Here is a 13,532-nt window from a genome sequence, read left to right as displayed (position 1 = left end):
ACCCTTCCTATAGGACCACGGTCTTTTGCATCACTGGATCTTAATAGAGGTTTACGTTCATACCTAACAAATTTAATATGTAAAATTTAAGTAAATTTTAAAATTCATTTATAATATATTGATATACAGTATATATATATATATATATATATATATATATATATATATATATATATATATATGATAATACATATATATATATATATACATTAAATATGTTTTTTAAAAACTTGAAATATATGCAAATAATGTTATTAAAATAGAGAATGCATTTACTGTAAGATTTATTTTTAGATTATGTTTATCTTTCTACATTTGCCAGCATATCTTCACAGTAGAACTCGATATTGAAAGTTAAAAATGTATTGTTTTTGCCTTTTAAGAAAATCTTGGAAGTGGATGTTTTTCTGCTGAAAAGCCTGGCTTGAATTTAGCCACTGTTGTTGCTGAAACTTTAGGACTTGGCATTCTCGAGGACAATGTAAGTGCCCTATATTTTCCTGTAACCTTCAAAGGATTTTGTTATTTTTAACTATGTTTAGTTGCCTCATTACTGCTTCTGAACTGATATAATGGGATGATCACATACATGGAACATGAATGATTTGATTAAACAACATGTACTACAGTTTAATTTACTATTTTGTCTGGTTTGTAAGACCCTCTCACCAGTTTAATTAGGTAGCTGTAAACTAGCCAGATACAATGCAAATGCCTGCTGTTGAATTGCTTTTTATATGAAAACCCCATCAACCCGCAACCCCTTACACAAAGCTACAATATACAAATGTAAATATTTACTACTCATTGGTGACCGATTATAGACAAAAAAGTATTAATGTTATATTTTATTCAAGGAGTCCCAGAGTGTTCTAAACCACTTTGTCAAAGATGCAGCACAGGTATCTCATGATAAGCAAGATGGTGACTCCAGAAGACATCAAGCTACTGAATCAGTGCAGCTCAAGCAAAAAGATTCTGGGTATGACAAAACATTTTTATTTATTTTCCCATTTTTATTTTGTGTTCAGTTAGAACTTATTTAAGATGCAAGCTTGACAGCTGCTCCTACATTGTCAATATAGGCTGCTCCTATATTGTCATTTCCCAGAACCCACCTCTAGAGGATAGTAGGGTATCTTCATTACCATGCTTTGTAGATTCTGGACTTTTTGTCAGGCATTTGGAGAAGGTGCCTTTTTTAAATGCTGTGTGTGAAAAAAAGAATGGAAAAAATACTTTACTGACATTCAATCACATATCTGGCATAGTTGAATATATTGCTAATTAAGGGCTCAAGCATTGTTCCTGCCATCAGAAGCACATTCATTCATGTCTAACTTTATGAACTATTTCCAGTTCGTAATCGCATGAGTACTCTCCATATCATGCAATACCAGCTGATAAATGTACCTTGTCTGTAGCTGCTGTAAGTGCTGTCAATTAATTGGGCGTTTCTTAAATGCTTACCTGTTTTTTTCTTTTTTCAAGTTAAATGTTCATGTCAGTATATTATTCAAATGCATTTCTTTATTGCATTTCAGATTTACATGTGGATCTCCAAACATCACACAAAATAGACACTGGCTATCACAACAAAGAACCTCTCCGGTGTTTGGAGGCCCTGTCAGTGCTTTTAGAAGTCCAGCCAATTTGGATGAAAACAGATCCCCTTCTGTATTTGGGCATCTGCAAATCGCTCCCATCATGAGTCAGATCAGGTTCCAGACTGAGGACATTGCTCACATTTCTTCCTGTAAAACTGGAGTAGCCAATAACCAGTCTACACTTAATGAAGAAAAACCAAGAAAGAACAGAAACGAACTTAGTCACTTTGTTAACATCAAAGAAACAGTATCAAACCCAGCTCATGAGCTTGTAGAGAGCAGTGAGGGGTGTCTATCTTCAAAGCAAACTGGGAACTGCTGGGGGGAAAGGAAGAAAAGTGAAGCAGACCGTGCCTCTCATAGAAACGCCAAACTTTTGCTTAATAAGGAAGGTAATCCATCAGATAAGCCACTGGACTTGTCAGACAGACTAGTCGCCGGTCGTTCACAGGAGAGGAGAGAAGGAAAGGGAGCTGTTAAAGATAGTTTAAAGCAGTCCACACTGTTAGACATGCTAAAAGCATCAGGAAAGGCCTCCACTCCGCCTTTGCAAGATGGGAACTTAAAGAAAAATGCTGATCTGCCTAGTTTCCAAGTACCGGCAACCCCTCCTAAGAGCAAAGAGGATATGGGGCAGCTCATTGGCAATATTGGGGTAAGTTTAATTTCTTTACTGTAACAATTAACCCTTCATTTATGGTTAGTGTCCCGGTTTTAGCAGGGTGTCTTGTTTCAATATTTCCAGAGCTCTGACCCAGTAGTTAACTAAAGAGGGTACATTAAGATGGTAGGAAATGTTTGTAATTGTACTAAGAGACTAACATTAAACAGGTACGTTGAAAGCTTGTTTAGAACTAACCTTGACGAGCATTGAATGCTTTCAGAAGGAACCAGATTTTGTGTTTGTTGTCCACTGAGAACACCAAACTCACCACTTATGACAGATTTGAATCCAGTAAGTGGGATCAGTACACCAGCTAACCCCCCAGGAGAACACATTGAAATGATATACAAGGACTTGTTTCTGCCCTCGGGCTTTGGGCTGTGAGCTGCACTGTAGCGTTCCCTTGGCAAAGTGAGTATAGGGAATTGTTGCCAAGACAGGAGGAAGGGTGGAGGTGACATTTATCTCAGATGTCCTGTCCTGTTATCGACAACACGTTAAAACGGTAAAGAGAAAATAAAACAAACAAAAAAATAACTTACCAAAATATGTAACTACCAATGGTAAACTTGTGTAATAAATATTAATATTTATTTTAATGCTGTCAGACACCAGGCGTCCAGGAGCCAATCAGAAAGAAGAGCAGAGCATCGACCTCTGAACCTACTTCTGTGCTTCAGCCTAACCTTTGTGTTCTTGCAAAGAGGAGTCCCTCACCGAAAGAAGATGGTATGAGAAACAAAACCCACACATCTGTCATTCCATTATTTGCCTGTTTTTTTACCGTTGTTAGATTTGTGGCTATAACTAATTACAAAGGTTACAAGTACACGTCATAGGAGGCAGTGTGGTCCAGTGGTTAAAGAAACGGGCTTGTAACCAGGAGGTCCCTTAACATTGGGCGGACTGTAAAGAGTTAAATTCACGAAGGGTCTAGAACAGGGCTTCCCAAACCTGGACCTCATGTGTCTTCTGGTTTTCATTCCAACTGGGCTCTCGATTACTTAACTATACCCTTAATTGAACTAATAATTTGCTTAATTAGACCTTTTTAATTGATCTTGGCTCTTTAAAAAGTTGCAGAGTTTAAGTTACTTATAAAATGTTACAGCTAACTTGGAATCTGCAAGTGTTTAAGAGCTGAAAACAAGTAAAAAGGTCTAATTAAGCTCAGCTGGAATGAAAACCAGAAGATACTTGGGGTCCCCAGGACCAGGGTTGGGAAGCCCTGGTCTAGAACAAAATTAGTCTATGTGCATTCAGTGTGGTCCGAAGCAACGACCAAAGAATGGTTTAAACCTCAAACTGTCAAAAAAGATTCTTACAGCAAAGTCTTTATTAGGATGCTTATTCACTATTCCTTTCCTTTTTAAAAGGTACAAATTCCAGCACAAATGATATGACATGGAGCCTGGATCCAGGGGCAGATCTTTCCCAATATCAAATGGATGTTGCTGTAATCGATCTGAAGGTATTTGCAGACTTTATTATATTTACTGTAGTGTTTTCCTACATGTCTGTAGCTTTCCTCAAACTCCCGCTCCTGTTGGTTCTCACACATTGAAGAGGTTTGCTAATTATTATAATCATTTATGTTTTTATATGAACGATGTAGGTATGCAATTAGAGCCAAATTCACAATAAACATGGAGTAAACAAAATCATCAGTTTCTGGACTGTACTGTAACACAGTATAACAAAATTAGCATTGCTACAGCAGCATTCACATTTTCTTCTACTATACTCTTCTGCATGAACATGTAAATAACCTAAAGGTGTACATTGTGAGACTCAAGGTGGAAACCAGTTTACTCTCTGCTGTCTGCAGAGTGGGACACCCTCAAAGCCTGATGGAGAAACTATAGACATGGACTGCACATTTGTGAGCAACAGCATGCTGTTAAAAGGAAGGAAACAACAAAAGGAAGAAAACATAATTATTGGTAAAACATCAAACTAAACAAAAATATTCTGAAAATAAACAGTTCAAATAACTTTATTTTTACGAGCAAGTGCAAAGGCACTGAGGCAATTTTTTTTTAAAGGGAAAAACTTATAGAATATTGGAATGCATGAAACTGCTATGCAATAGAAGTCTTCGTTCCATCTCTGGGGTCTAGTGCATGTTAAAACTATATAATCTGTTTTTATTTTTCCATCATCCCTAATTGTATTGTTTATGGCTATGGGTAATGTGTACCACAAGTATTCCTTGAAGATTTTATTGCTTAGGCAAAGTGTTTTTTTTTTTTTTTTTTTTTTTTCAAAATGAACTGCTCAGAATTCAAGTGGACCTGGCCAACGAAAAAGTACTCTCAGTGTTACTGATGGTTACTGTTAAAAATATTGCTTGTGTGAAACCCTTCATACTGCACACAGCTTGTCGCAGTATTGAAAAAACAATTCTTAATTGGCTTTTACTTTACACAGAGGTAGGGCAGAAAGCAAACGACAGCTTAGTGGAAATCTTTGACCGAACAGCCTGTAGAGAATATGAGTCCTGTCCACGAGATGGCAGCGAACAGTCTGATCAGGAGGCTTGCTCTTTAGATGAAGAAACAGAGGCAGACGGATCTATGAATAGTAAGCACTTTAGAATACTTTCTTTTTACGGTAAGATCATGTAACTTTCAGCAGATTTCTGGCACACAGGAATACAGTAGGAGGCTGTGTAATCTGGTGCTTAAAGAAATGGGCTTGTAATCAGGAGGTCCCCGGTTCAAATCCCGGCTCACTCACTGTGTGACCTTCAGCAAGTCACTTACCTCCTTGTTCTCCGTCCTTCGGGTGAGATGTTGTTGTAAGTGACTCTGCAGCTGATGCAGAGTTCACACACCCTAGTCTTGTGTCTTCTAAAGCACTTTGTGATGGTGGTCCACTAAGAAAAGCGCTATATAAAAAATAAAGATTATTATACAGCTGCAGTATTATCCTTATTTTACATATAAACATGCACATTGCTAAGATGACTTTACATTACATCTGTACAGAATTGCCATTTTGCCCTAAAATTGCACAAGAGAAGTCATTCCTATTATTTTTCTGAACAGGGTATGAAGAAAAAACAGATGAAACAAAACGTTTTGTGGAACCGTATTTAAAAAAAGATGAAAGGTAAAAAAGCTAATGTCTTTGAGAAATATCTTTTCATAACTTGCCAGCAAATTTCTCCAAGGAACTCATCAGTATCAATGTCATTTAAAATAAATGCCAATAATCTTTTTTGAGCAGATCAAGTATGGAACTCTTTCTTTGTATGCAGTGCTTTAGCATTCAGGCCCAAATTTACAAAGGGGAAAAACTGACCGCAAAAAGTCATGTAATGTCCGTGTTCAGTACGGCCGCACACATCGTCAAAATAACGACCTATTTATAAGACTAATTTTGTAAAGCAGGAGATTCCGTAATCAACCAAATTAAATACCCCTCACCGCAATTAGCAGTGTGAGAATTACACACCTCTCACAATAAATAGCGGTTTTGGGTCAACCCGGCGTGTGTAGGCTACACATTCCAAAAGAAAATAAATAGCACACAAAGACACCGGCCTGGTACTAGCTATGGTGATGAGGTTGCTCAGAAGCAAAAACTGAAATTTAACAATATGGAATTGGAGATTTTGGTACAAGAGGTACTTGTAACACATGAAGATGTGTTACAAGCTCGAAATACATCACCAGGACAAATTAATAAAGTATAGAATGTGCAGTGGCTTCTTAATAAACAAACATACCAGTTCAGAGTTTGTAGCAGGTTGCTTATACATTACGACGCATCATCCAGTTACTGTGCTTCGCATATTAGTTCAACTTCTTATTTCGTATAGAATAATTCCAGGCATATAGACTTTTCAAACTTCAGAAACAGTAAGTTTTATTTACTTACTGTTTTCTTTCCAACTCAAATTTAGCAATACTGCCTGAACCAGTATTGTTAAATACCAGAATGCCACCTTACAAAAAATACATTCTGTAGGCATTACTAAAATAATGGTGGAGGATGAGCTCTCGTTGTATATGAGTCTTTTTCTTTCGTGTGCCTCGGAATATCGTTTCATCTTTTCTTAATCTCCTCCATGTTCTTTTAATAATACCTACACTCTAAGAAGTAAAGGCTCTCATTAGAACCTTGCTTTGCCACTGTGGGGAGACCTTTTTAGGTGCTTCAAATAACCTTTTTTACGTGGATTCTATAGTCTCTATTTGCATACTTTCTGTTTTGTCATGTAAGCTATGAAACATGTATTGAAAATTGGAGTTTGCAAAACAATACGGTACTGGTATTATAAACCGTAATTTACAAACAGACTTGATCAGGAGTTCAAAAATGATGTCTTTGCAAAATGTTGTTAAATGTTTCTTTGTTCTTGAAAATGGTGTCTGCAGCAAGAAGGAGACAAGTCTCCCACATTGCCTTTTATATAGCCTACTGTCTGACTTTGACAAATTCACACCTGCTTTTCAGAGTTCTTAAAATAATCACGCAAATCGAGGCCTGCAATTACTGGCAGCTTTAATAAATTAGACAGAATATTTAATAGACCTCATTTGCAAAATCCCCTCCCAATTTTAGCGGTTTTGTTCAGAAATGCCCCAGAATTACATATGCATCAAGGGCTAAAACACGTAGAGACATTGCCCCCGCAAATCACAGATTAATTGCGTGTTTATGCCATTGCGTGTGTTTTATAAATCCCATCCAAGAATTCAGAACCCTCAGCATCTGTTTTACGGTCGTAAAATTTGCGCATTCCTTTTATAAATCTGGGCCTCAGTGTTTTATCTTAAAACTTCCTACACACAGTATCTCTCAGATGCACAGCACACATTCATTAGGTCTGTTTTCTGTTTGTTTAGAAAGAACACCGCCTTAAACTTTCCACACATAAAAGTGGTGCGTAACAAAGAAGAGAGAAGGAAAATGCATGGGCACACATGTAAGGAGTGTGAAATTGTAAGTAAAAAAAATAAAATCAAATGTCTGTCTGCATGCATACACTAATTAGTAAAACCAGCTGCCATGGTAAAAGGTTAGCTATTCAGACTATGCAATTGTGATGTTTTTTTTATGTGGACACCAGGAGGCATTGTTGGGAAGGTTCTTGTGTGTGGAGCGATGTAAAAACCTGCATGTATCATATTCCTTCGAATTTAAGAATCACTTTTTAGACCATGTTTTTCTTCTCAAAAATAGCCTGCATCTTACAGTTTTTTCCAATTGTTTACACGTTTGCTGAATCTTTGGCTCATTTTCCCAAAACTCTAAACACAAAAAACAAAACCACAAACACAAAATGCAAAACTCTACAAATCTCTAGCAAAAGCAAACACTGCATTCAAAACTGTTTTATCTCTTTCCAAAATGTTTTTTTGCATCAAAATGACACACACACACGTCATATGAATAGATCTGTCTACCAACCAATAACACACTGTTGTGCTCAACACAAAACACTACTATGAATATCCCATCAGTAGGTTTATGCCTTTTGCATTTTCAGTGTTACACTGTAGCCGGTTGTAAAAAATTGTCACAGTAATGTATACCTACTCAAATATATATAAATAAACACACACAAATGCAATACAGTAACAAAAACATTGTCATTTATTTCCAAAATGCAGTATTTTTGAACACTTGTGTTTTGTATGTAACACTTTCCATACCCAACAGGAGAAAACCATGAAAAATATTCAGTAAGATAAAGGGTTTTCTGTACAAAAATAAAAAATGAAAGTGGCTCATTCTTTCAGAACTCTAAACACAAAAAGACAAAAACACATGCAGAATGTAAGACAAAAGAAATTAGGCTGCATCCCACCTCCTATTTTGGTCTGGCCACAGCACCTCATCTACATCACAAGTGATGTTGTCCCTGGCTAAACAGCGGGGAAAGAATCTTCTGGAGTGACAGATCCAGCCGCCGAAAGCCCCCACATCAACTTCACCACATGCATCCTCCATTGCCTGGAGAAGAGGCATGCATGGGAGGGGATGGCGGTCATACACCTTCCATCGCCATGCCGAAAAAAACTCTTCAGTTGGGTTTAGGAATAGGGAATATGGTGGGAGGTATAGAACAATAAATTGTGGGTGGTTGATGAACCAGTTGCGGACCAGAGCAGCCCGGTGGAAACTGACGTTGTCCCAGATGACTACATACCTGGGCTGTTCTGGTCCACCCCTCTGCTCGGCTGGAATGAGGATGCCATGTAGTGTGTCCAGGAATGTGATGAGAAGGGCGGTGTTGTAGGGACCAAGGTTGGCATGGTGATGGAGGACGCCTTGCTGGCTAACGGCTGCGCACATGGTGATATTCCCTCCACGCTGTCCAGGGACATTCACAATGGCACGGTGGCCAATAATGTTCCGTCCCTGTCCCCTTCTTTTGGCTAGGTTGAAGCCAGCCTCGTCAATGTAAATATAAACGTGCTGAATTGCAGCGGCATCCATCTCCAAGACTCTCTGAAACAGACAACAAGACAATATGTGAAATAGACCTAGAGCAGTCAATATGGTGAGGCACAATACACTGGATTACAGTACTGTAATGTGTCTATACAGTGCTGATATGATAGTAAATTCACAGTATAGTACTTACTTGCACATATGCATAGCGCTGTTCTTTAACCCTCTCTGAGTTTCACTCAAATGGCACCCTGTAGACCTGTTTCATCTGGATTCGGTTGCGCTGTAATACATGGTCCAATGTAGACAAGACCACCTGGTGAATGTTATTGAATATTGTGTTGTCTGCAATTATGTGGTTCTGGATTTCTCGTAGTCTAATGGTATTGTTTGCCACCACCATGTTCACAATAGCGGTCTCCTGTTCTGGTGTGAACAGCTGGTGTCTTCCACCATGGCCTGGCCATCTCTCAGTTCTGCAGAAGATCCACAAATATGATATGATTGGTTACAGTAAGCTAAAATAATCTATTGTCTTTCAATATGAAATGACATTACTGTAACATTGACCAACAATCACTGAGTAACATAGGCCTACTGATATGTCGGACTGCATAATGTAGATGGTAGGTAACTTACCGGTTCTCATTTCTGAATGTACGGATGATAGATGCAACCGTGTAGCGGCTCAGGTTGGGCTGAACTCTCTGCCCAGCCTCCCTCATACTCAATCCATGGTTGAGCACATGGTCAACCAATGTGGCCCTGATCTCATCTGAGACAACTCTCCTTCCTCGTCCTCGTCCTCCTCTTCCTCCTCTTACTCTCACTCCTTGACCTCTAGCTCTTGCTTCACCATTGACTTCCATTTTCCTCCAAAACAGGAGAGCTCATCTGTGGCCTTTTCTAGTGCTAAAGCTCTGATTTCTAAGTGAACAATTCAGCAACTAGTGTTTACACCTGTGAGGAGTGGGTGTTGCCAATTGGTGTATAGAGCTTGGCATTGTGATTGGCATTGCTTTCCAAAGGGACTATAGAGACTTTAATTTTGAATGTTGTGCCTAATGTAGAGAACTGTGTGTAGTGTTTTGGAAAAATTGTGATATAGAATTGGAAACTGAGTGTAAAGCAGGAATTGTGCTTGCAATTTTGCAGATTTGGTTTAGGGATTTGGTACATGAGTTTCAGGTTTCGGTGATTGCGTTTCAAGTTCCAATTTTAGTGTGTAAACAATTGGGAAAAACTGTAAATTAAAGTACAGAATAGTGATGCATGTAAAATCGCCAACAAAAAACAGCAACGCGACGATTGCCAAGAAAAAACGAACACAGACATCACTGCCTGAATACGCAAGCAGCAACGTGACTTACTACCGGGAAAAGATGAACCAAAACGTTACTGCCCAATCTCGAAGCTTCCATGACATACAGGCAACCATAAGAGAAGTTTTTACAATTTCAATGTTTCTAACAGTACCAGCTTGGACAGTTCGGAAATGCTGATCAGACCCCCATATTTATAGACATGCCAAGCAGTACAACAGTTCACAAACTGGGAGAAAAACAGAAGCAGCACATAACTGTAGTGCTCTGTGTGACAGTAGATGACCGCAAACTGCCTCCATATGTGTAACTGAGGTTGTATCTTTGTAAATGCATATTTATTTGAAATTTGGGCTCTGTCTTAAATTCAAAGGAATAAGGTAATTTGTTGCAGCAAAAGCAGTTATGGCACCTGATGTAGAAAGCAGGGCCCTTTTTGAATATAAAACCATAACATTTCAGTAAAACTCAGGATTGCAAAATATACATTAATTTTGTTTTACTATGTTTTTTGTTTTACTGTTGTTATTATTTAATATATAACTGTGAGAGGAAATAATGCCCTGCGCTTAATAACCATAAAAAAATAAAGCGTCCCATCTGGGTATAGCTTTGCCTATAGCAATACGATTTCTAACACCCTATTGTTAGTATTATGCAGATCTCCCTGCAGAACAGCGACAGAAGGAACTCTCTGTCTGCTCAAGGCACAGATTCAGATACATTCCCCCCAGCACGCCTGAAAACTTCTGGGAAGTTGGATTTCCTTCCACACAGACATGTGCGGACAGAGGTGGGGGATTTTATTTTTTCATAGTCCCATTCTTCTGCCAGTGCCAGAAGTTTTAACTAATTAGATGGGACCAAGGATAAACATGTAATTCAGAAAAAGCCAAAATTGTCTGTATTACTGTTCAGTCTTGCTCACTAAAATCCAAATGTCATGCAAATAATTAAATATTGCTTGACCCACTCTACTAGGTAGGGCAGTGATAAATAAGCATGTAACTGATGTACTTAAATGTACTTATGACACTGAACTTATTTTCTTTTTCAGGATATATAAAAGAAGAGATGACACCAGCCCAGCGTACAAGACGACGGCGACCATATAATGCAATATTTTCTCCAAAAGGCAAAGAGCAGAAAACTTAAGAGCTTGCTTGAATGATTGAACAAGGGAACTTGCACTTAAAAATATTCATTGATTTCTGTCAGATTAAGATAATAAAACTTTGTCAAAGTAAGACACCTTTATAAAGAAGTCATGGGGCATCCCAATGTATTAATAGAAAATGCAGAAACGAAGATACAACTAATGCTTAGGCACATGTCCTGGAGCTTTTGCCTTATCCAATAACAAAAAAGGCTGACTATGACAGCATGTTTTGCATTGGTTCCTTGTTCCTAGAACAGTAAATATGCTGAGTATGAAAGAGCAAACTAATCAAAAGGTGATCTGATCATCAAGAACTATTCTCCTGCCTCCAGTGATAACTGTTTGGAGAACATACAAATGTTACAGTGAAACCAAAACAAACTCCCGACTTGTCTTTATGCAAAAGGGGCCACTTGAATTTTACAGTTTTGCTCCTTCCTTCTAAGGTTAATCTAGTAGTTTAGTTCTGGTTTGGAGAAGCACGTGTTCAGGCTTTTAATCCCATCCTGACTGCCAAAAAAGGGACTCAGTAACGCTAAGATTTTAAATGAAAACCCCCCAAAAAAAAGTTATGAAAGTTTTTGTTGTTGTTGTTTTTAATTTAATGGTTAGTCTGCAAAACCAATGTGATATATTGTAGCATCTTAAATGGGTTTGGAGGGCTTTAAAACTGTATTTCCTATTTGTGTTTTACAGTTTACAGATATCTAATTTTTTCAGATATAAAGCTTGAACTCAACAGTAAAATCTTCTGTAATACAAAAAGAAAATATTTTTTGGCATTAACATTTCAGCAAAATATTATCTTCAGTGGCTACACAAACTATATCATTACACATTATCACAAATACTGGTACTTGTTTTCCAAACAAGACAATGAAAACACCTTCCAAAGAAATCCACAACTTTGATTCCCTCGTAAATGAAGGAATTGTGAAGAATTCAGGATTAGAGTGAATGGTGTTTTTCAATTGTTATTAGTGTTAGTATTATTGTTATTCAAACACTATTTGCAAACATGACAAACCGATAAGTAAAATGTAATTTGACTCTTTACAAATGTTCAGATATTAAGATCCTGTAATCTTTTTTTTTTTTTTTTTTTTTTTTTTTTTTTTTTTTACATGTAATTGTTAGAGATACTGCTGTTAACAGAGTGGTATCTATTTTATAAAGATTTATTTTGTCTACTTTTGTTTGTATTCTAATGGTGCAAAAGAAAATTGTTTAAAATCAGTAAATATTTATATTCACTGTTGTTTCTTATGTTCTAATTGTGTTTTCTTAAAGATAACTAAAAAACACTTCAGGCTTACCTGGTGGATTTCATATATATTGAGCAATCCTTTTCAAATTCTGTAAAAAAAAAAAAAAAAAAAAACAGTTACCGTTAAAGAAATGCTTGTTATCGTAATCTTGTCATTCTAAATTTGAAATACATGTTTTTGTCTGTTTTCTGTGCATTGCTTTAAAAACCAAGGATAAAGTACAGTAGAAAAATGAAATGCCTACCTCACTATCCATTTTACATGTGTTGTATAACAATTTTATCTGCATTTAAAAAAACTTTCTAAATGCAGAAAGATCTATCTTGACAGTAGAGGGCAGCAATGAAACACATAGATACTGTGAAACACATAAGCACTGTCTGTATAATGTAATCTTCAAATTTGATGCAAGTAGTGAAACCTGTCTGAAGGAACAAGAAATGTTTGTTTTATACTTCACATCTTTTCGTTCTACAGTAGCTATGCAAATTAACTGTTACTGTTATTTTTTTTTAAATATGCATTTTCCTGCAATATCTAGATCAGATGCTCATAGTGTAGAATGAACACAGATAGTACAGAATTCTTAATATCCTGCTATTCTAAAAAGTGTCCTAGTCATATACAACAGGTTTTTGTATTTGTTTACTGCTAGACAACTTACTAAATGTCGTCTAGGAAAATGTAAAACTTTAATTTAGAAAATCATAATGTGTTGCTTCTATTGCTAAGGATCATATTTTGTCTTGGAATGAGGCACATTTGAGGTCTTAGAATTATGCTTTCTAACAGCACCTCAATAAAAGCATTGCATTTGCCCTTAAGCACTTGCATTAACTATAAACGGTCTCCGGTAGCTGTTAAAAATATAAAATAAGTTTAACTGGTTTTAGGAAGACAAAAAAACTGAGTGTGGTTTGTAGCTCTTGACTACATAACAATGAACTATTGAGACAGCCTACATATTTACAAAGTCCTTCCTGTCCAGTAGATAACTGTTCATCCTACATACTATGCAGTGATTTCAATGCAGGTTAGAAGCCTCTTGGTTGTCTAATTTGGCACCAGACTGGAGGATATAAACAGAAATGCACTTTGATAATG

At 37.1% G+C, this 13,532-nt stretch overlaps 1 protein-coding gene across 1 annotated transcript; it reads left to right on the top strand.

Annotated features, from left to right (window-relative positions):
- The first annotated feature begins 389 nt into the window (after positions 1–389).
- On the top strand, positions 390–12,248 carry LOC121313509 (DNA endonuclease RBBP8-like). Its single transcript, XM_041246148.1, has 11 exons — positions 390–481; positions 858–982; positions 1,545–2,262; positions 2,880–3,000; positions 3,648–3,742; positions 4,100–4,214; positions 4,702–4,854; positions 5,322–5,385; positions 7,128–7,224; positions 10,653–10,794; positions 11,059–12,248. The coding sequence occupies exons 3-11, from the start codon at positions 1,708–1,710 to the stop codon at positions 11,154–11,156; spliced, it is 1,440 nt and encodes a 479-aa protein (XP_041102082.1). The 5' UTR covers positions 390–481; positions 858–982; positions 1,545–1,707; the 3' UTR covers positions 11,157–12,248.
- Positions 12,249–13,532: the final 1,284 nt, after the last annotated feature.

The sequence above is a fragment of the Polyodon spathula genome, chromosome 3, assembly GCF_017654505.1.
Source record: "Polyodon spathula isolate WHYD16114869_AA chromosome 3, ASM1765450v1, whole genome shotgun sequence".
NCBI lineage: Eukaryota > Metazoa > Chordata > Actinopteri > Acipenseriformes > Polyodontidae > Polyodon > Polyodon spathula.
This window is presented reverse-complemented; position numbering and strand designations above follow the sequence as displayed.

Bases quoted from the DNA above. Each gene is read 5' to 3' on its own strand.
- LOC121313509 (XM_041246148.1), top strand. From the start codon at position 1,708: ATGAGTCAGATCAGGTTCCAGACTGAGGACATTGCTCACATTTCTTCC. The intron at 4,215-4,701 runs GTAAAACATCAA...TACTTTACACAG, and splicing joins GGAAGAAAACATAATTATTG to AGGTAGGGCAGAAAGCAAAC. The intron at 7,225-10,652 runs GTAAGTAAAAAA...CCCTATTGTTAG, and splicing joins CATGTAAGGAGTGTGAAATT to TATTATGCAGATCTCCCTGC.